The 24,400-nt window shown below is 45.8% G+C and overlaps 1 protein-coding gene across 1 annotated transcript in view; it reads left to right on the top strand.

Annotated features, from left to right (window-relative positions):
- Positions 1–24,400, top strand: part of igdcc4 (immunoglobulin superfamily, DCC subclass, member 4) — a 154,939-nt gene that overhangs the window by 107,695 nt on the left and 22,844 nt on the right. The window contains exons 6-14 of the mRNA XM_060911564.1: positions 686–838; positions 1,986–2,396; positions 3,224–3,391; positions 4,685–4,846; positions 8,889–9,107; positions 9,197–9,298; positions 12,031–12,214; positions 13,369–13,496; positions 21,796–21,966. Of these exons, the coding sequence (XP_060767547.1) occupies positions 686–838; positions 1,986–2,396; positions 3,224–3,391; positions 4,685–4,846; positions 8,889–9,107; positions 9,197–9,298; positions 12,031–12,214; positions 13,369–13,496; positions 21,796–21,966 (1,698 nt within the window). The remainder of the gene's footprint in view (positions 1–685; positions 839–1,985; positions 2,397–3,223; positions 3,392–4,684; positions 4,847–8,888; positions 9,108–9,196; positions 9,299–12,030; positions 12,215–13,368; positions 13,497–21,795; positions 21,967–24,400) is intronic.

Raw genomic sequence — 24,400 nt, 5'->3', positions numbered from 1 at the left:
TCTGGAGCCAGATTCGTGACGTTACCTGCGGAAGCGCCAGCAGGCTGCATGAGCTTGCACGGTTTCAGTGCACAGCCTGTGTAGACCAAGCGCTCCCATTTCTCTCTCATTGTCCGGTCTTTTGGAAAACGATGAGTACTAATCCCATCAAGATTGGTGTTGCTACACCCTCCTACGATACATCTGTTAACCATTTTAATAATTACGCGATAACGTTGAAATTTGCAGAAAAGCACCAGGTCGTTTTCTCATAAACAAACCAGCGCTGACGTAGGATTCAGAGGGAGGCGTCCTGCAGATGATGTCACGAAAATCAACGTTTGCCGAGAAATCCAAATGCCAAGTTTTTTCAGAGGCAGACCAACTCGCCTCAAATGGCTTGATTTCAAATGAATTTTTCTGGTATTGCGCAAGATAAAAAAATTGCACAAAATCTTACAGATATTTGACCAAAGTTTAATATAAAATAGGAGAATTACATTGACCTTGCTCCTGAATTTACCCGTGATATGCACTTTAAAGGTCGATGGTTTACACCTCAAACCAAAGTACTGGACATTTTATCAATGAATGTTCAGCTGATCTGAAGTCCTTCAGGACCGTTGAGAATCTGTCGATGGTTGTGCTGTAATGTTTTCTAATCTTCCTCCATCCATCTTCTCATCATCCCCTGTCTGTGTTACAGATGGGAAACCCATCGCTGCAGAAGTGCTCGTCCTCGCCACCAACCTCATCATACCTCACACACTGAGTCACCACGCCGGAGTGTATGTGTGTCGCGCCAATAAGCCCAAAACGCGAGAGTTCGTCTCGGAGTCCGCTGAGATCCGTGTGCTGGGTAACACCGACTCAGCTGTGGAACAAAATGAATAATTTCTATAATCTCTCTCTCTCTCTCTCTCTCTCTCTCTAAATTGATGTCTTTTTCTTTTATTGTCCGTTCACTTAACATTTCTTCTTCTCCTTTTGATTACTTGTTACTGTCTTCTCAAATATCCATCCATCATTTTCTCAATACATTTTTCTTGCTTTCTTCACTTAACATTTCTCTTTCTTTTTTCATGTTATTTGTTTCTTTCTTTTCATCCATCCACTTATTTTCTATTCGTATCCATCTTTGTTCTTTTACCTTTTCTTTCATTTTCTTTCTTTCTTGGTGGATTTGAATGATTTCTTTCCATCACCATCCTTTCAATTTACTTTCCATTACTCTGTTGTAAATGTTGATCTTTTTTCCATCCATCCATCTACACATCCATCCATTTTATGTATTCATCTTTATTTTATCTTTGCTTTAGTTTTCTTTCTTTCTAGGGTGGCTTTAAATTTTTTTTCGATACATCCATCAAACTCTTTCTTTCTTTCTTTCTTTCTTTCTTTCTTTCTTTCTTTCTTTCCCCCAGCTTTTTCATTATTTTACTTTCCATTTACTTTCCAGTACTCCTTTGTTCATGTTGATCTTTTTTCCATCTATCCATCCATTTTTTTCTTTGCATTCATCTTTGTTCTTTTATCTTTATTTTTATTTCCTTCTATTTCCTTTCCTTAACATTTCCTTTAAACTTTTCCCTTCTTTCTTTCTTTCTTTCTTTCTTTCTCTTTCTTTCTTTCTTTCTTTCTTTCTTTCTTTCTTTCTTTCTTTCTTTCTTTCTTTCTTTCTTTCTTTCTTTTCCCTGGTCTTTTCAGTTTTATTTTACTCTCCATTTACTTTCCACTACTCCTTTGTTCATGTTGGTCTTTTTTCCATCCATCCATCCATCCATCCATCCATCCATCCATCCATCCATTTTTTCTTTGTATTCATCTTTGTTCTTTTATCTTTGGTTTTGTTTCCGTCTATGTGGCTTTAAACATCTTTCTTTCTTTCTTTCTTTCTTTCTTTCTTTCTTTCTTTCTTTCTTTCTTTCTTTCTTTCTTTCTATAATTTCTTCACTTTTTTCCTGTATTTATCTACTTCGCCTTATTTTCTCCCTCTGTTCTTTCAGCCCCTCCGGTGATTGTGAAACCTCCTGAGTCGGTCTCGCTCTCTCGGGGGAACACGGCTAGGTTCGTGTGTAACAGCTTGGGTTCTCCGGCTGCATCTCTGCTCTGGCTGAAGGACGGCGAGCGTCTTCACTGGACAGCGCGGGTGAAGACTCAGAGCCCCGGCGTTCTCCTGATCAACCAGCTGCGGCCGGACGATGCCGGATATTACCAATGCCTCGCCTCCAACGTCCTGGGCACCGCCTGCGCCACTGCCAAACTGTCTGTCATTGTGAGGGCGGGGCTTCCCAGTCCTCCACTTCACCTCCAGGCCACGCCTCACTCCAGCACCTCCGTCCTGCTCACGTGGGATCCTCCAGAGCACAACCGCGAGCAGGTCATCGGCTTCTCCATCCACTACCAGTGTGCCGTAGGTAGGACACTGTCACTGTGATCACAGTGTTGTGTTTAGGAACATTTTTATAAAATTTGAAGGTGTAAAATAAAATAAAATAAATGAGTATCATGAAGCAACATGCTTAGTGACAGGAAAGAGGTTTGATACCACATTAGCTGACATTTTGTGCTTCTGCATTTCGGAGATAAATACACAACATACTCGCTGTTCAAGTAATTACACTCATAAAAACACTGTTGCTAGGCAACTAGGTAACTAGCTAGTGTTTGCCTTGTCATCGTGAGATTGCGAGTTTGAATCCTGACGATGCCACAACCATCTGTAGCAGCAAAAAAAAAAAAAGATAATAACCATGAAAAAATTATATTAAAGAATAACTCATCTCATTATCTCTAGCCGCTTTATCCTGTTCTACAGGGTCGCAGGCAAGCTGGAGCCTATCCCAGCTGACTACGGGCGAAAGGCGGGGTACACCCTGGACAAGTTGCCAGGTCATCACAGGGCTGACACATAGACACAGACAACCATTCACACTCACATTCACACCTACGCTCAATTTAGAGTCACCAGTTAACCTAACCTGCATGTCTTTGGACTGTGGGGGAAACCGGAGCACCCGGAAGAAACCCACGCGGACACGGGGAGAACATGCAAACTCTGCACAGAAAGGCCCTTGCCGGCCATGGGGCTCGAACCCGGACCTTCTTGCTGTGAGACAACAGCACTAACCACTACACCACCGTATCGCCCCTTAAAGAATAACTATATAATTAAAAATATTGAAATAATGCACACAGAGAATTTACAGGTTACATTAAAGGTGTAAACTCCTCTGTTTTCCAGCAGGTTTTGATAACATGGAGTATCAGTTTGCGGTGAACAACGACACGACGGAGTTCCATGTGAAGGAGCTGCAGCCTCGCACGGCCTACACCTTTTACATGGTCGCTTATTCGCCCATGGGAGCCAGCCGTCCATCTCAGTCCATCACTGTGGAGACGGTGGAGGATGGTGAGGGGCAGAAGAGCCAGATATTTCACAGTTGTATTTAATTAATTGTGATTTAAATAATAATAATAATAACAGTTAGAGTGTTAAACGGGCACGGTCTCTGAGTCAGAGGGGTGTTACTCTATTAATCACAGTTAATCACAGCGGTACTAGGCAGATTATAATTTTTTTATTCGAATAATAATATAGATATTTATTTAGTGCCTAAAAGCGGAGCGCCTGATATCTGCAAGGACACAAAATCCCCCTCAATAGAATAATAATATTACAGCACCAGGAATGAACCATCGAATTGTGTCGTGTCGTGTTTTTCACCTCAGTAAATTACTGCATTGTCTTGTGATGTTGTTGTGAGACCAATAATGAGATACGCAGTTACGATACATATTTATTCCTTTTGTTGACGCCACATGCCATGCACCAGAAACAACACCACGACATTTGTTATTATGGTGTGACTCTGCTGGGGGACAGCAGTGAACCAGCACTTTCACTTTACAGCACTAGTGTAGAGTTATCATCCAATATTATCACACTCGATGCGTCAAACAGTTATCTGGTTACATCTCTCACATCCATGCGTGCAGCACTATTAGGACTAATTACCCTGCACCTGTTCCTGATTCGAGCTCAATCACAGCACAGACATTTATATAAGGACTCTGAGTAACACACAGACTTTGAAAGCCTTGTATGCTGCATCACTTTTCTGGTTTTGACTCTGTGTTTTTGGACTGTAAGTATTGTATTCCCTCTGATATCCTGTCTGTGCCTCACTCTACCACTGCCTGGTTTTCCACTCTGCCTTTGTCTCCGTTTTGGATCTGTTTGCGAGCGTGTTTTCAATAAAACTCTTCCTGCAATTACATCCGTCTATCGCATTTACACGACACAAACTGTCAACTGTCCAACAAGCGAGTGGACTAAATAAAACTGTTTTAACTTGTTTTATATGAAACTGTCGGGAATATTTTCTATAAAATGTGTCCATAAATAATCCCACGTTATTTTTTTAAAAAGCAAATTAAAAATAAGCACTGGATAAAAACCCATCTGTCTTATGGAAATAAAGATACAAATTCAGTTGTCTGGTGGTCAAGTGTTTATGAGGTACTTTACCTTACATTTATGGTCAGGTTCCCTGTGGTGGTACACAGATGTACGGACATCATACGCTCAAAAGCCATCAAAAATTGGGTCGAGGCATTTCTCTTAAATACGGCCCTCTGCTATTATATGAATATTTTATAATACTTTATCATAAGTCTGTTTTCTGATGTGTGTGTGTGTCAGCAGAAGACGTGTTCTCAGTGGAGCTGGATGGAAACGAGACCCAGGTGACCCTGAAAGATCTGAAGCCCAGTCAGACAAACCGGTTACAGATCGCAGCAGGAACACGTGCAGGATTTGATCGTTTAGAATGGACCTTTCCCCAAACGCCCAATCTTACTCAGGGTGATCACACACACACACACACACACACACACACACACACACACACACACACACACACACAATCATTCTCATAAAAAGTCATACAATTTTTCCCCCCTCATTAAAAAAAGTGTCAAAATTATTTACACGTCTTGTCTCGTCTTCTTCCGCTTTATCCGGGACCGGGTCGCGGAGGCAGCAGTCTAAGCATGGAAGCCCAAGCTTCCCTTTCCCCAGACACCTCGGCCAGCTCCTCGGGAAGAACACCGAGGCGTTCCCAGGCCAGCCGAGAGACATAGTCCCTCCAGCGTGTCCTGGGTCTTCCCCGGGGCCTCCTCCCGGGGGGACATGCCTGGAACACCTCCCCAGGGAGGCGTCCAGGAGGCATCCGAAAAAGATGCCCGAGCCACCTCAGCTGATTCCTCTCGATGTGGAGGAGCAGCGGCTCTACTCCGAGCTCTTCCCGAGTGACTGTGCTTCTCACCCTATCGCTAAGGGAGCGCCCAGCCACCCTGCGAAGGAAACTCATTTCGGCCGCTTGTATCCGTGATCTTGTTCTTTCAGTCATTACCCAAAGCTCATGACCATAGGTGAGAGTCGGAACGTAGATCGACCGGTAAATTGAGAGCTTCGCCTTTTGGCTCAGCTCCTTCTTCACCACGACGGACCGGTAAAGCGACCGCATCACTGCGGAGGCTGCACCGATCCGCCTGTCGATCTCACGCTCCATCCTTCCCTCACTCGTGAACAAGATCCCGAGATACTTGAGGCAGGACTCCTCCACCAACCTGGAGAGGGCAAGCCACCCTTTTCCGGTCGAGAACCATGGCCTCGGACTTGGAGGTGCTGATTCTCATCCCAGCCGCTTCACACTCGACTGCAAACCGCCCCAGTGCATGCTGAAGGTCCTGGTTTGAAGAAGCCAACAGGACAACATCATCCGCAAAAAGCAGAGATGAAATCCTGTGGTTCCCAAACAGGATTCCTTCCGGCCCCTGGCTGCGCCTAGAAATTCTGTCCATAAAAACTATGAACAGAACCGGTGACAAAGGGCAGCCCTGCCGGAGTCCAACATGCACTGGGAACAGGTCTGACTTACTGCCGGCAATGCGAACCAGACTCCTGCTCCGTTCGTACAGGGACCGGACAGCCCTTAGCAAAGAGCCCCGAACCCCATACTCCCGAAGCACCCCCCACAGAATACCACGGGGGACACGGTCGAATGCCTTCTCCAGATCCACAAAGCACATGTGGACTGGTTGGGCAAACTCCCATGAACCCTCGAGCACCCTGTGAAGGGTATAGAGCTGGTCCAGTGTTCCGCGACCAGGACGAAAACCGCATTGTTCCTCCTGGATCCGAGGTTCGATTATTGGTCGAATTCTCCTCTCCAGTACCCTGGAGTAAACCTTCCCCGGGAGGCTGAGAAGTGTGATTCCCCTATAATTGGAGCACACTCTCCGGTCCCCTTTCTTAAAAAGAGGGACCACCACCCCAGTCTGTCACTCCAGAGGCACTGTCCCCGACCGCCACACGATGTTGCAGAGGCGTGTCAACCAAGACAGCCCCACAACATCCAGAGACTTGAGATACTCAGGGCAGATCTCATCCACCCCCGGTGCCTTGCCACCGAGGAGCTTGCAAACCACCTCAGTGACTTCAGCTTGGGTAATGGACAAGTCCACCTCTGAGTCATCAGCCTCAGTCTCCTCAATGGAAGACATGACGGTGGGATTGAGGAGATCCTCAAAGTATTCCTTCCACCGCCCGACAGTGTCCCCAGTCGAGGTCAACAGCTCCCCACCCACACTGTAAACAGTGTTGGCAGAGTACTGCTTCCCCCTCCTGAGGCGCCGGATGGTTTGCCAGAATTTTTTCGAGGCCAACCAATAGTCCTTCTCCGTGGCCTCCCCGAACTCCTCCCAGTTCCGAGTTTTTGCCTCCGCAACTGCCCGAGCTGCAGCACGCCTGGCCTGCCGATACCCGTCAGCTGCCTCAGGAGTCCTGGAGGTCAACATGGCCCGATAGGACTCCTTCTTCAGCTTGACGGCATCCATTACTTCTGGTGTCCACCACCGGGTTCGGGGATTGCCGCCACGACAGGCACCGGAGACCTTGCGGCCACAGCTCCGAACAGCTGCGTCCACAATGGAGGTAGAGAACATGGTCCACTCAAACTCAATGTCCCCCGCCTCCCTTGGAAGCTGGGAAAAGCTCTCCCGGAGATGGGAGTTAAAGACCTCCCCAACAGAGTGCTCGGCCAGACGTTCCCAGCAGACCCTCACCATACATTTGGGCCTGCCAGGTCTGTCCAGCTTCCTCCTCCGCCAGCGGATCCAACTCACCACCAGGTGGTGATCAGTTGACAGCTCAGCCCCTCTCTTCACCCGAGTGTCCAAGACATAGGGCCGGAGATCCGATGAAACGACAACAAAGTCTATCATCGACCTCCGACCTAAGGTGTCCTGGTGCCACGTGCACTTATGGACACCCCTATGCTCGAACATGGTGTTTGTTATGGACAAACCGTGACTAGCACAGAAGTCCAATAACAAAACACCACTCGGGTTCAGATCGGGGAGGCCGTTCCTCCCAACCACGCCCCTCCAGGTGTCACTGTCATCACCCACGTGAGCATTGAAGTCCCCCAGTAGCACAATGGAGTCCCCAGTCTGAGCACCCCTCAGTACCTCTCCCAGGGACTCCAAGAAGGCCGGATACTCTATACTGCTATTCGGCCCGTTGGCACAAACAACAGCAAGAGCCCTCTCCCTAATCCAAAGGCGCAGAGAGGCGACCCTCTCGTTCACTGGGGTAAACTCCAACACATGGCGGCTGAGCTGGGGAGCTATAAGCAAGCCCACACCAGCCCGCCGCCGCTCACCATGGGCGACTCCAGAGAAGTGGAGAGTCCAGCCCCTCTCGAGGAGCTGGGTTCCAGAGCCCAAGCTGTGCGTGGAGGTGAGCCCGACTATCTCTAGCCGGTACCTCTCAACCTCCCGCACAAGCTCAGGCTCTTTCCCCCCCAGCGAAGTGACATTCCATGTCCCAACAGCTAGCCGCTGTGTCCGGGGATCAGGTCGTCGAGGCCCCTGCCTTCGACTGCCACCCAATCCACACTGCACCAGTCCCCTACTGCTACCTCTGTGGGTGGTGAACCCACAGGAGGTCGGGCCCACGTCACCTCTTCGGGCTAAGCCCGGCCGGGCCCCATGGGCAAAGGCCCGGCCACCAAGCGCTCACATACGAGCCCCAACCCCAGGCCTGGCTCTAGGGTGGGGCCCTGGCTGCGCCATACCGGGCGACGTCACGGTCCTTGATGGTTTCTCCATAAGGGTTTTGGTGAACTGCTCTTGGTCTGGCCTGTCACCTAGGACCTGTCTGCCTTGGGAAACCCTGACAGGGGCATAATGCCCCCGACAACATAGCTCCTAGGATCATTCAAGCACACAAACCCCTCCACCACAATAAGGTGGCAGTTCTAGGAGGGGTTTACACCCCCATTAATATTTAAAATGAACTCAAACTAATTGACATCATTAAAAAAAATTCTCCAGGAATGCCTTTTTTCATTTCCTGTTTCCCTGGGGTATAAATATGAAGTTGCACACATGTCAAATCCTCTTCATCAGCATGAAGTCAAACAAAAAGCTTTAACACAGGAAGTGTACAGATTAAGAAAGATTTTTTTTTCTAATTACTGAGTTAAAATAAAACAATAGTGTTATACAATATCAGTTTCAGATCAAAATATCTTAAAATATTTCCTTAAAATATCTTAAAATATTCCTCATGTGTTGTTGGTTTCTATTGTTTTTACGAAGGGGGCCAATAATTTTGGAGTTGATGGCTATCATGTTTTTTTTTTTTAGTTAGATAACTTTCCCACATTTACTGTTGAAGAGGATTGCGTGTCAGAGTTAGTTTGCACTGTTACCAGATTTGACACACATGCAGCAGGAAAAAAAAAGGACATAAATTTTTTATTTATTTACGTTTATGATCTATGATGCAAAATCTGTCATGTGAAATCTTTAATGCTTGCATTCTGTTTGTCTTCTAGTGCTCTTTCCTCCCACTGAGCTCAAAGTGACAGCTAAGATGCATTCCCTCCACATCACTTGGCAGCCGCCGCCCAATCACACGCAGATCACCAGCTATAAACTGGCCTATAGGGAAGTGGATGGTGATGAGGCGGCCAATCAGGAGAGTCCTGCAGCTGACGCGTCATCACCCATCAGACTACGCAAGCGAGTAAAGCATTACGAAATCACGGGCCTCGGTGAGACACAATACACCCTGCTTTCATATGACAGGCCATTTGTCTTCCCAGAACCTATTATATTGTGTGTGTGCGCGCGTTTGTTTCAGCTCCTGATCGTCTGTATGAAGTCAAAGTGTGGGCATGCAATAAGCAGGCTGAAGGCTATCCTGCCATCTGGAAGGGCCGGACTGAGAAATTCACTGATCGAGGTGTGTGTCTGTGTCTGTGTCTGTGTGTGTGTGTGTGTGTGTGTGTGTGTTAGTGCGCATATTTCATTCAAAATGAATTTGAATGAGCTACTGTATATCATTTTATACACACACAGGTGCAGGGCTTTACTATGTGCTTGTGTCAAATAAACAATGGAAATTAAAGTTTGAATTGCTTTCTTAAGGAAAATATTTGACATTTAGTATGTTACACAACATCAACCTACAAAACAAACACCATCTTATAGTTGTCAATAAGATAATAAAACTTTACACTTTGTTTTATTTTATTTTGCCTTATTTTACATTACATTATTTTCTGTTCTGTTACGTTATTTCATGTCATGTTACGTTCTGATATGTTACATAACATTTACGTTACGTTCTGTTACCATATGTTATGTTACATTATGATATGTTATATAACGCTACATTACGTTCTGTTATGTTACTTTATGTTATGTTACGTTCTGATATGTTAGATAACATTGTTACATTATGTTCTTTTCTGTTGCGTTATTTCACGTTATGTTATGTTCTATGTTATTTAACATAACATTACGTTCTGTTCTGTAACGTTACTTTACGTTATGTTACGTTCTTGTTATATAACGCTACATTACGTTCTGTTCTGTTACTTAACGTTATGTTACGTTCTGATATGTTATATAACGCTACATTATGTTCTGTTATGTTACTTTGTTATGTTATGTTCTGATATGTTAGATAACATTGTTACATTACATTCTGTTACGTAACTTTGTTACATTCTGATATGTTACATAATGTTCTGTTCTGTTGCATTACTTCACGTTATGTTACATTCTGATATGTTACATAACATTACATTCTGTTACGTAACGTTACATTCTGTTATGTAATGTTACGTTCTGATGTATTACGTAACATCATGTTCTGTTCTGTTACGTAATGTTGCGTTATGTTCCATTCTGATGTGTTACATAACATTATGTCACATTACGTTCTGTTCTGTTATGTTACGTTCTAATATGTTCCATAACATTGTTACACTACGGTCTGTCATGTTACATTACGTTCTGATGTATTACATAACATTACGTTCTGTTCTGTTACTTAACGTTATGTTACATTCTGATATGTTATATAACGCTACATTACGTTCTGTTTTGTTACTTTATGTTATGTTCTGATATGTTAGATAACATTGTTACATTACATTCTGTTACGTAACTTTGTTACATTCTGATATGTTACGTAACGTTCTGTTCTGTTGCATTACTTCATGTTATGTTACGTTCTGATATGTTACATAACATAACATTCTGTTACATAACGTTACATTCTGTTATGTAATGTTCTGATGTATTACATAACATCATGTTCTGTTCTGTTACATAATGTTGTGTTATGTTACATTCTGATATGTTACATAACATTATGTCACATTACGTTCTGTTCTGTTACATTCTAATATGTTCCATAACATTATGTTACACTATGGTCTGTCATGTTACATTACGTTCTGATGTATTACATAACATTACGTTCTGTTCTGTTACGTTACTTCACATTATGTTACATTCTGATATGTTACATAACATAACGTTACATTACCTTCTGTTACGTTACATTACATGCTGTTATGTTACGTAACATCCTGATGTATTATCTAACATCACGTTCTGTTCTGCTACGTTCTGTTACAGAACATTATGTTCTGTTCTGCTGCGCTACGTCACATTCTGATATGTTACATAACATTATATTACATTTATTTCTGTTCTGTTACGGTATGTTACGTTCTGATATGTTACATAACACTACGTTACATTACGGTCTGTCACTTTATGTGATGTTACGTTCTGGCGTTATATAACATTACGTTACATCAAGTTCTGTTCTATTACATTACATTATGTTACATTCTGTAACGTTACTTCACGTTATATTATGCTCTGATATGTTATATAACATGCTACATTATGTTCTATTCTGTTACGTTACATTCTGATATGTTATATAACATTACGTTATGTTACGTTCTGTTCTGTTACGTTACTTCACATTGTTACATTCTGATATGTTATATAACATTGTTATTTTATGTTACTTCATGTTACGTTACATTCTGTTATGTTGCGTTACATTACATTAGCTCCTTCAGCACATTTAGCCTGAATCACAAATGTCTTCTGATTAATTATAAATGCTTACTCTATAGGGTGAAACACTGTGCTGTTTTAAACCGTACATAAATACAATGCATTTATTCAGAGCTTGTTTCCTGCATCAAGCATCAACCTCAGTTACCGAGCCAAAAAAAAGGAAAAATTCTGTTCTATTTCAGTTAACGCATGTTAGAATATATTTAACTTGTGTTGAAACAGTGAGATGGATATACCACCCTAGCTTGTCAAGTCTAGTTTATTTATCATTAGCATATTAAATTATTTCACGACATATGAACATTGCAGTGCTTATGGCGAGATTTGGCTGCAGCCAGCAATGTAGCTCAGAAGTGGATTTGGGGTTTGAATCCCCCTGAAATATAACTATTTATGTCCAAATGCTTATTCAGGTGGCTTTCCTGCCTCGGCTCAAATCCGAATACAGATACAGACAGAGACATTGTGCTACACCTAGAATCTATGGCTGGAGTTTATTTAGTTGATCTTACAGTTAAAGTTGAGGTAAGGATTATGATTAAGACTGAAGACGTGTAGTTATGTTGTTAGTATCGTGTTTTGCAGTTCGACCCCTGGACCACCCTCCCCCACTGCCCCCCAGCAGTGTGAAAGCTCAGGCTAACAGCTCCACGTCCATCTGGCTGCGGTGGGAGAAACCGCCATTCAGTAACGTACGCATCATTAACTACACGGTACGCTGCAGCCCTGCGGGTAATCGCAACGCCTCACTCGTCTCCTACTACACCAGGTGGGATGTACAGTATATTTTACACACAGACACACACACACACACACACACACACACACACAGAGACATTTGAGATTTGAGATGCCACAAAATAGTTGCTAATGTACGGAAGGACGACTGTCACTAGAATTAAACATCACCTTAACTTCAGTTAATAAAAGGAAATCTCAATTCGACATAATATGAGTTTTATTTTATTATTACATCACCTGAACAGTGGAATGCAGATTCCTGAAACACACATCTTCCTCCAAAAGTCCCACCCACAGGGTGTGATTGACAGACCTACCTCGTTCCCCATACAACCCCCTTAGAATCAATCAACCAAACAACTAAACAACCAATCAACCACTCAGTCACTTAATCTACGAATTAACCAATCACTCAATGAATCAATCAATTATTCAGTCAATTAATCAGCCAATCAACCACTCAACCAATCATTCAATTGAGCTACAAATTAACCAATCAGTCAATCAATTAATCAGTAAATTAATCAGCTGATTAACCAATCATTGAGCAACCAATTGATTAATTAATCGATCAATTAATTAATTGATTAATTACCATCAGCATCTCATCATTACGAGTAAATATTTCATTATTTGTTATATTGAGCAACCAATTGATTAATTAATCGATCAATCAATTAATTGATTAATTACCATCAGCATCTCATCATTACGAGTAAATATTTCATTATTTGTTATAAGAAAAATCTCTCAGGATTTTCTCCTTATAATGAGAGAATATTGTATCATTACAAGATAAAATACTGTATGTCATGAATTTTAGAAAGCACTTCATTATTTCAAAGTAACCCTGGTATTTTCTCATAATAACAAGATGTTTTTCTTGTAATAACGAGATATTTTTTGTGTAATAATGAGATGTCCTTCTCGTAATCAAAGAATATTTTCTCACAACCACGAGATGCTATTCTTGTAATAATGTTTTTTTTTTTTTGCATGGAAGCAGTGCACTTCGGTCAGACTGTACACACTGGAGATACCATAGCAAATCTGTGCTTCAGTGAAAATGTTCAAATTAGCAGTTGTGTGTGTGTGTGTGTGTGGTGTTTGTTGTTTTTGGGGTTTTTTTCCAGGTTGGAGATACTGTAAATGACTGTACACTCACTGATTTGTGTATTTCAGCACGTCTCAGGAGATCCTGTTAGGTGCACTGAAACCCTTCACTCGCTATGAGCTGGCCATCCAGTCCAACGGCGTTAGCACTGGCGGCCCCTTCAGCAGCACGGTGGAAGAGTCCACACTTGCTGACAGTGAGCACGAAACACACCCTCAGGGAGATAACGGGGTTTAATTGGCCATGAGACTCTCAGCCTGTCAGTCGCACCAAAAAAACCCAGTGTCGATAGGAGTGTATTTCTGTTAAAATCTTTGCATGACCTTGTCACATATTGTTGGTGAAAACTAATTCATCATTTTGTGAGTTTATGAGTAGTTTGTTTTACAAAGGTATAATTTCGATAAACTTTCTTACTTTCTGAAAACTGCTTCAAATTTAATACCTGACCGTCGGTTGTATCAGTTTACGGACTCATTTATTATCCATCCTGAAGCCATGATTCTGTTAGGGTTTTGCTGGGATTCGAACCTGGTTCGTTGGTGTGATAATCCAGCAAACCCCCACTAGGCCACCAGGGGGATGACTCAAATGCAGAGGCGTGAGGCAGAAGTAGAAAAAGAATCAAAAGGTTTATTTAAACTATATACACTATATACAGGGCAAAACAAAAGACAAAAAAAAAACCAAAGTGTATAATCCAAAAGAAAAGCAAAGTGCAAAAATTCAAAAGCTAAGAAGATCAAAAAACACAGTACAAAGGAAACTGGAGATAAACATAACAGCACAAAGACTCCGTGACAAGAGGACTGAGCTCAGGGGTATAAATAGACAAACTAATTAAGGACACAGGTGAAGATAATTAGGCAATTAACACAAACACAAAACACAGGAACAGTGGCGGCCTCTAGAGGCCAAAATAAACACGACATGAAAAGGAAATAACAGCGGCCTCTAGAGGCCAAAACAGTCCTAGTCCTAACAGGACCCCCCCCTCTAGGAGCGTCTCCTGACGTTCCCAGGGCGATCCGGATGGGCCGAATGGAAGTCCCGACATAGTTCTTTATCAAGGACATCCCGAGCAGGAACCCAGCAGCGCTCCTCAGGACCATAGCCCTCCCAGTCCACCAGATATTGCAACCCGCCGCGGACCCGGCGGGAGTCAAGCAGGCGATTCACAGTGAACACAGTCTGCCCCTGGAAGATGCGGGGGGGTGGGGGGTTCCTAGGGGCAGGGGCATACGTAGACGTCAGTACGGGCCGTAACAGGGAAACATGGAAAGTGGGGTTGATCCTCAGAGTCCGGGGCAACTGGAGCCGGTAGGAGACAGGGTTCACCCTGCGCACCACCTTGAAGGGGCCAATGTAGCGAGGAGCAAGCTTGCGGTTCTCCACCCGCAGTGGAAGGTCCTTAGTGGACAGCCAAACACGCTGCCCAGGGCGGAAAGCGTGTGCAGGTCTTCTATGGCGGTTGGCCTGAGTCTGGTTGGTTCTGGAGGTCTGTATGAGGGTCTTCCTGACCTTGCTCCAGGTCTTGCGACACCGTCTCACATATTGGTTGACCGAGGGCACCCCCGCGTCCTCCTCCTGGTCCGGGAACAGAGGTGGCTGGAACCCGAATTGGCACTGGAATGGCGACAGCTTGGTGGCCGATGACTGCAGGGTGTTGTGGGCGTACTCCGCCCATGGCAGCCAGGTGCTCCACGATGTCGGGTTATCCATAGCCAGGCCTCGCAGGGTGGTTTCCAGGTCCTGGTTGAGCCTCTCCGTCTGACCATTGGACTGTGGGTGAAACCCAGAGGAGAGGCTGGCAGTGGCTCCGATGACCTTGCAGAACCCGTGCCACACTCGGGAGGAGAACTGGGGCCCTCGGTCTGAGACGATGTCCTGTGGAAGACCAAAGACTCGGAAGACATGATTAAACAAAAGTTTCGCAGTTTCAAGAGCAGAGGGGAGTTTGCACAGTGGTATGAAGCGGCAGGCCTTGGAGAATCTGTCAACTAAGACCAAAATGACCGTGTTACCTTGTGACTCAGGGAGACCCGTGATAAAGTCGACTGCCACGTGGGACCAGGGACGCCGGGGAATGGTCAGAGGATGCAGGAGACCCTGGGGACGCTGTCGTGGGTTCTTGGTTCTGGTGCAAACCTCACAGGACAGGACAAATGACCTTACTTCCTTCTCCATGTTAGGCCACCAGAAGCGTCTTTTCAGGAAGTCCAGGGTCCTCCGAGCTCCTGGGTGGGCGGTGAGAGGGGAAGAGTGACCCCACTGGAGAACCTTGGCCCGGGCTTGATGTGGGACGTACAAGAGGCCTGGTGGCCCCGTCCCAGGACCGGGGTCCTGGCGTTGGGCTCGTCGGACAGCCTCCTCAATACCCCAGCGGACAGGGGCCACAATCCGGGACACAGGGATAATAGGCCCGACTTCATTCTCCCTGTTAGTGGCAGAGAACAGTCTGGACAGTGCGTCAGGTTTGGTGTTCTTGGAGCCGGGGCGGTATGAGAGGGTGAAGTCAAACCGACTGAAAAACAGGGCCCACCTAGCCTGTCGAGGGTTCAGTCTCTTGGCTTGCTGGAGGTACTCCAGGTTCTTGTGGTCAGTCCAAACCAGGAATGGATGTTGTGCTCCCTCCAGCCAGTGCCTCCACTCCTCAAGGGCCAGTTTGACCGCTAGCAGTTCTCGATCCCCCACATCGTACCGGGACTCAGCAGGACTCAGGCGGTGGGAGAAGTAAGCGCAGGGGTGCAGCTTTCCTTCCGAACGTTGAGAGAGCACCGCGCCGACACCACTGTCCGAGGCGTCCACCTCCACGATGAATGGTTGGGAGGTGTCCGGGAGAACCAGAATGGGTGCCGTGCAGAAGCGGTCCTTGAGGTCTTTGAACGCCTTTTCTGCCTGAGGAGACCAGCCATAAGATCCACCTGTCCCTTTGGTGAGGTCTGACATGGGTGCTGCCACAGAACTGAAGTTCCTGATGAACTTGCGGTAGAAGTTAGCGAATCCTAAGAACCGCTGAACCTCCTTAACGGACTTGGGAGTAGGCCAATCCCGGACGGCCAGGGTCTTGGCAGGGTCCATTTGGAGTTGGCCTGTCCGTACAATAAATCCCAGAAAGGAGACCTCGGGAACATGAAATTCGCATTTCTGGGCCTTGGCGAACAGATTGTTCTGTAGCAGCCTCTGGAGAACCTGGCGGACATGGTGGCGGTGCTCCTGCACGGTCTTGGAAAAGATAAGGATGTCGTCGAGGTAGACAAAAACGTATAGGTTAATCATGTCCCTTAAGACGTCGTTGATTAGGGCCTGAAAAACAGCTGGTGCGTTGGTGAGTCCGAAGGGCATCACCTGGTATTCGTAGTGCCCAGACGGGGTGTTAAAGGCAGTCTTCCACTCGTCTCCCTGTCGGATACGGATGAGGTGGTATGCGTTCCGTAGGTCCAACTTGGTGAAGACGGTGGCGCCTTGGAGCAGGTCGAAAGCTGTGGACATCAGCGGAAGGGGATATCGGTTGCGCACAGTGATCTTATTCAGGCCCCTGTAATCAATACATGGTCGGAGCCCCCCATCCTTCTTGCCGACAAAGAAGAAGCCGGCTCCAGCAGGTGAGGTGGAGGGTCGAATGAACCCAGAGACCAGGGCGCCTTTGAGGTATTCCTCCATGGCCTTGCGTTCTGGCTGAGAGAGGGAAAACAGTCTGCCACGAGGAGGGGTAGTCCCAGGGAGCAAGTCGATGGCACAGTCGTAGGCCCGGTGCGGAGGAAGAACGGCGGCCCTGCTCTTGCTGAATACCTCCTTGAGATCCCAGTACTCTGTGGGAACTTGAGATAACTCGGTGAGATCAGGGGGCTCGGCAGGAGACACAGGAGAGCTAGAGAGCAGACAAGAGGCATGGCATGCAGGGCCCCATTCCACAACCTGGCTTGTTACCCAGTCTATGCGAGGGTTGTGGCGAGTAAGCCAAGGAAGGCCTAGAATAACTGGGAACTCAGGTGAAGGAATCAGGTGCAGGGATATTTCTTCCTTGTGACCTTGAGACTGGAGGAAAACTGGAGAAGTAACTTGGGTGACTCTTCCATCACCTAACGCTTGGCCATCGAGGGCAGACACAGACAGTGGGACTTCAAGAGGTGCAGTCGGAATATTGATGCTTTGGGCGAAGTGAATATCCATAAAGTTCCCAGCTGCCCCTGAGTCTAACAAAGCTTGACAAGAGTGGATAGACTCACCCCAGGAGATGGAGACCGGGATGTAGATTCCTTGGCCAGGGAGTCCGGGAGAGAGGGTAGGCCCCGTCACAACCCTCCCTCGGCTGGACGGGGCGGTCCTTTTCCCAAGAGTTCGGGACATGATGCTCGGAAATGACCAGCCTTGCCACAGTAGATGCAGCACTTGTCCCTCCTTCTGCGCTCCCTCTCAGATGCGGAGAGGCGAGTACGACCCACTTGCATGGGTTCTGGACAGTCACTGAAGGAGGTAGACGGTCTCCAGGTAGAGGTAGGGAGGCTGGGGGGGCTCAAGGCTTGGTGGCGTTCTCTCATCCTGTTGTCCAGACGAATAGCATGTGAGATGAGGGTTTCAAGGTCACTTGGGCATCCAATAGAGGCCAGACCGTCCTTGATGGGGTCAGACAGACCATGGTGGAAGGCTGACACCAGGGCAGTCTCGTTCCATCCACTTACTGCTGCGAGTGTTCGGAACGAGATGGCGTAATCTGCGACGCTTCCTCCTTGCCAGATGGACATGAGCTTTCGGGCTGCGTCGGTACTGATGTCTGCCTGATCGAAGACCCGAAGCATCTCTTCAGAAAACAGCTGGAAATCAAAGCACTCAGGTCCCTGTCTTTGCCAGATAGCAGTAGCCCAGGCTCGCGCCTTACCAGCTAATAAGGTGATCACAAAGGCAATCTTGCGGCGATCCGTAGTGTAGGTGGTAGGCTGAAGCTCAAAGGTGAGTTGACACTGGGTAAGGAACTCTCGGCACTCACTGTGCTTGCCGTCATACCTCTGTGGTGCAGGAAGGCTGGGTTCGCGAGGTGAAGAAGGCAGCATTGCAGGAGGCACTGGAGCAGGAGTGGGAGCTGGATCAGGAGCAGGAACTGGAGATGCAGGCAGAGATGTCAGCTGTGCCAGGGTTTTCCCAATTTGCTGAAGCAGTTCCTCGTGGCGAGCGAGGGCCTCACGTTGGCTGGTGAGTGTACGTCCATGAGCGTCCATGGTCGCTCCGAAGCGTGTCAAAGCTGCCATAATTCCCTGAAGGTTGGCCGGGTAGACAGTTGAAGCAGCCTCTGCTGAGTCGGTCATGACGGAGTCTTTCTGTTAGGGTTTTGCTGGGATTCGAACCTGGTTCGTTGGTGTGATAATCCAGCAAACCCCCACTAGGCCACCAGGGGGATGACTCAAATGCAGAGGCGTGAGGCAGAAGTAGAAAAAGAATCAAAAGGTTTATTTAAACTATATACACTATATACAGGGCAAAACAAAAGACAAAAAAAAAACCAAAGTGTATAATCCAAAAGAAAAGCAAAGTGCAAAAATTCAAAAGCTAAGAAGATCAAAAAACACAGTACAAAGGAAACTGGAGATAAACATAACAGCACAAAGACTCCGTGACAAGAGGACTGAGCTCAGGGGTATAAATAGACAAACTAATTAAGGACACAGGTGAAGATAATTAGGCAATTAACACAAACACAAAACACAGGAACAGTGGCGGCCTCTAGAGGCCAAAATAAACACGACATGAAAAGGAAATAACAGCGGCCTCTAGAGGCCAAAACAGTCCTAGTCCTAACAGATTCGATTAGAAACAGTGGTGGTTAGTAGTCTTTCAAACAGGGGAGGCTGGTTTGTTACGATATTTCCAGATTTTAAAAGAAAAAACACATCAATTTTGCCCATACTCTTGCCTCTGATCTGGCTGATTGTTGGCAGGGTCACAAACTGTGAAATAACAGGTTCTTTTGGCCCATTAGCCTACTGTCCAATATACATGATGGTGGTATTGGGGGGGTATATTTTAACATTTTATATTTTAAAATTGTGGCATGTTGTTTAAAAATTGACCTCGGCTGTGTTTTTGTTTAAAAATGTTTTCCAAATTGTAGCTGTGTTTAATTCATATCCAGAAAAACATATATTCCAATATAATATACTCAGCATAAACATTTGAAATAGATTCTATATTTTTGGTCCATCCATGACATATTACTAAAGTAGCCTATTTACTGTTGTTGATGTGGGTCACTTGCTGTTAGCCAATTCACTTTCTCGTACCAGGAGAGCTGAAAGGAACGAGTATTATTCCCTACCTTTTTCACCAAGTCAATTTGAGGCGTTGGTCTACCCTGCTCTTTAATTTTAATTTTTTCCTCGAAAGGAAGACTGGCAAATGGCTTCGCCAAAATTAAATCAGCAATGCTTGGCATCCGTGCGCAGCTTTCTTGCTAGCTGACTAGCCCCCTCAAGTTCAAGTTCAGTCACTCAAATAAACGAAATTTCTGGAACTAAGATAGCAAACTTGACAACACTATATTTACACTTTATTTACAATGAAAATATATACAAACTAAAAAAGCTGGTAGAAACTGTATGTAATGAATGAAATCGAAATGTAAGCCAATCTCTTACAATACACCACAGCACTTGCGAATCCGCATGGGACTGAACTGATATTGCCAGATACTGCTGACGTTATCCAGCCCAAAATATGTTCAAAACCCGCCAAAATGCACTTAAAACTGCCCAATTGGGCGGGAAATCGCCCAATCTGGCAACACTGTCCGCTGCCTGTCTATAGTTGAAACGAGCTGTCAATCAAAGAAAATATCCGGCCGCTTTCACCAATCACCAGTCTCCTCGCGGAAACTGCCATGTCCCTCCCATGTGAGGCTCGGAGTCCGTGGGCGGGCATTTTCGCAGTATTTGTCCAATAACCATCTTGCATTTTGAGATTGAAAAGCGCATAGCTCCCAAATGCCATTGAAGTCCATTGAGGCTGGGAGTCCGTGAGACTCCGTGGGCGGGCATTTTCGCAGTATTTGTCCAATAATCATCTTGCATTTTGATATTGAAAAGCGCATAGCTCCCAAATGCCATTGAAGTCCACTGAGGCTGGGCTGCATCGCGCTGTCACGAGAGGGAAAAACTCACGCACACATTAGGCGAACTGGGGAAAGTTATAACGGAATGATTTCGCACTGTAGTTGGGTTGAGCACATATATTTCTATGATTCTGGATCTGAAATAGCAATGTTATAAGGTCGGCTATAACATAAGCCTAGCGCAATTCATCCTACACGATGTTCGTCATTTTTAGAGGAGGCTGAGCCTCCCTCGTTGTCTTAGAGCAATCGCCCGTGATTAGAAACTGAAGCAGAAATGTTTCACACCGCAAATAAACGTGTCTTATTTTGTTAGAATATTATTCAAGGGGAATATTCAACATGGAATATGACACAAATCTGAAATTAATAAATGTATAAATCAGTTACACTTTAGGGGGCGGCACAGTGGTGTAGTGGTTAGCGCTGTCGCCTCATAGCAAGAAGGTCCGGGTTCGAGCCCCGTGGCCGGCGAGGGCCTTTCTGTGCGGAGTTTGCATGTTCTCCCCGTGTCTGCGTGGGTTTCCTCCGGGTGCTCCGGTTTCCCCCACAGTCCAAAGACATGCAGGTTAGGTTAACTGGTGACTCTAAATTGAGCGTAGGTGTGAATGTGAGTGTGAATGGTTGTCTGTGTCTATGTGTCAGCCCTGTGGTGACCTGGCGACTTGTCCAGGGTGTACCCCGCCTTTCGCCCGTAGTCAGCTGGGATAGGCTCCAGCTTGCCTGCGACCCTGTAGAACAGGATAAAGCGGCTACAGATAATGAGATGATAATGAGTTACACTTTAAATAAGCCTTACAAGGCCATGAAAAGATTTTTTTTTTTTGTCCGAGAAGGAATGTTAATTGAGGACAATATGATGAATCGGTACAACAAAACAGTTAACTACAGCTTTACAAAGTGAGTTATAGTACACAACTACCGTACGACTGCTTGGTTCGCTTATTTATCAAAGTCTGCGTATTTTCTTTCGAAGAGAGCGTCCCGCTGGCAAACGTCACACGTTTTATTAAATATGTTGTAGAAATATGGTGGGCTAAATATCAAGACAGTTTCTGATTATTTTGCTTTCAGGTGAATTAATTTTCACACCTTATCATCAGTCCTGAAGTGATTTTTAGACTGCGTGTCATGGTCATACATTTGCATTGACTCCGCCCTCTGCCTTTTGTCTATAAACACCCACCCCAAATTGCATACTGTGTGAAAGACAGCTTCCTTTCTAGACCCTCGGAGTAAATTGTCTTGCATGTTGTTGCAGGTGTTTTGCACGTTTTAGCCATGATCTAAATCACAAATTCTGTTAAGTGGGCGGGGCTTGTGTTGGCTAACTCCTCCTCTATCATTTCTCTGATTGCTTTATATCCTATGTGTGTATTTATCTTTATTTCAGGACCCTCATCTCCACCTACGGACCTACAGCTGAGTGCCATAGACTCCTTCTCGGTGTTGGTGAGCTGGCGCCCCCCTCTGGAGCCTAATGGCATTATTGTAAGCTATCAAATGCTCTACAGTGGCAACCTCAGTCAACCCGATGACCTGTGGACCAACCTGAGCCATGACGGTGAGGACAGCATTGCAAAATCTGACCAGGGTTGCCAGGTGTGCACTATGAAAAAGTAGTCCAGTGAGAAAATAAAGACAATAAAACATGAAACTTAAAAATAAAAAATCTGACCGTCCAAACACTGTACACTGCTGTTAATGAGTAACATTGCTCACTGTTGTTAGCTCGTCTGTCCATGAGGCCGATGAGCTGTTGCCATGCGTGGCGTCCGTCATCCACAATTCAGTTAAATCGTATCTCCTCCGTCAGTTCTCCACTGATTTCTGTTCCGATTGTTTTGTTTGAAAGAACTCATCACTCTGCAGAAAACTTGGTCATTTTTTTGTCAAATTTTTAGCTAACAAGTTAGTAATTAGGCCAAATTAGAGAATTTTCCGGGCCCTTCACTAGAATTGTATCTCCTCTCACAGTTCTCACCCGATTTCAGTTCTGATCGATGTTTTGGGTAGATCTTCCCTTGAGGAAGAAAACTTGGTCATTTGTTTGTTGATGTTCCTGTTGTAAACAGTTTGTGGTGGAGGTTGGTCCTCTCTCTCACACTGTCACATTTCAGTTCTGTTTGATCATAGACATATAAACACAGACGCCGCATTGAGCTGGTGGCCCCGTTGCTAGGATACGTCAGAGTGTCCGCCATATTGGATGTGACAAATCTTCCCCGTAAACCAATGCAAGTAAATGGACTGAACTTCATAAAGCCCCTTTCTACAATAATATTTAACTCGATGCCTTTTATTCACCCATTAAGACACACACGTATATATTTGGGAAACAAACAGGCATCAAAACAACACACATAACTTTTAATGTGATGGTTATAAATAGTGTGCGAAATACCCTGTACACTGCAAACTAGCGACAGATACGCGATAGATAGCTCAGGTAAGCTAATCAGTCAGCATACCGTAGCAAGCTACCAAAACCTGAGGCCACAATAACCAACCTACAAGACTGAATATGATAAATGATGGAAATAGTGGAAAAACTGGAAATAGTGAATGAAAATAAAAATGTACTGTTTTATTTATTGAATCACCACACAGACCTGCTCTCGCTGAATAAAGTGAGCTGAATGACCGCCAAACTGAGTTCGGCCAGGTTCTAACGTCATACCAAAACAAAATACATCACTGATTCCTTCACATTCAGAAAGGTTAAAAACATTCATCATACGTTCACAAACGCTCATCATAGTGTGGCGGTGTATTCTCTAATTCTCACTGCTTATAACTCTACACCTACCCGGTGGAGATGAGCTGGGAAACTGAAGACTGAAGGAACAGCTGCCTCTCTGATCCTGATTGTCTGTCCTGTTCTGTCCAAATCCTCCGTTCTGAAGTGTTCACTGCACAGCATGGATGACGGAGTAGCAGAAAACCCATCCCGTCGCACAGCTGTCTCCCACTGCTTTTTCATGTCTTTATTTTTGGGAAACCTACATAGTATGTGAAAAGTTAGCTAAGCAACTAACAACAATCAGCGTAGTTACGAGGGAAATACTTCGTTGTTTGGAGACAGGTTTCACTGAGCGGCTATTATGCGCGAGACTTCATATTAGCCACTGTAGAGCTCTCTGAAGTGTGGGTGGAGCACAGAGGACGGCAGGACAAAGCTTCTGGTACTAATAGGCTTTTTATTGTTAGACTTTTCAGTTATGCTTTAGAGGAAAAACACACACACGCGCTGTGTTCTAGTCCCGGGATGAGCTCTCCCCTCTGCTCTCCCTCTGCCTCCTTAAATAGGGCGCGGTACTGGGAAGACACACAAACACAGGTTAATTACCATCAGGTGTAGTGATTCTGCCACTCACCTTCCCTGGCTCCGCCCTCCTGTCACAGACCGGCGCTTGACCATGCCCCCGCTGCCACATACCCCCACCACCCGACTCAGGCCGGGCGCCCGTCCGGCCCGCAGCCGACTCCCCCCCCCCCCCCCCCCCCCTTGACGGGAGAGGAAGTCCGCCACGACCATCTGTGCCCCCGGCCTGTGGACCACCTTGAAATTGAAGGGTTGGAGTGCCAGATACCAACGGGTGATCCGCGCGTTGGCATCTTTCATGCGGTGGAGCCACTGGAGGGGCGCGTGGTCCGAACAGAGGGTGAAAGGGCGCCCCAGCAGGTAGTAACGGAGGGCGAGGACTGCCCACTTGATCGCCAGGCATTCCTTCTCAATAGTGCTGTAGCGCCCCTCACGCACCGACAGCTTCCTACTAATGTAGAGGATGGGGCGGTCCTCCCCCTCCACCTCCTGGGACAACACCGCCCTCAGCCCTCTGTTCGACGCATCGGTCTGCAACACAAAAGGGAGAGAGAAGTCAGGGGAGTGTAATAGTGGCCCCCCACACAGTGCAGCCTTTACCTCAGAGAAAGCCCGCTGGCACTGCTCCGTCCACTGGACCGGATCTGGCGCCCCCTTTTTAGTGAGGTCAGTC

This window comes from Neoarius graeffei, chromosome 27 (assembly GCF_027579695.1).
Source record: "Neoarius graeffei isolate fNeoGra1 chromosome 27, fNeoGra1.pri, whole genome shotgun sequence".
Taxonomy (NCBI): domain Eukaryota; kingdom Metazoa; phylum Chordata; class Actinopteri; order Siluriformes; family Ariidae; genus Neoarius; species Neoarius graeffei.
This window is presented reverse-complemented; position numbering and strand designations above follow the sequence as displayed.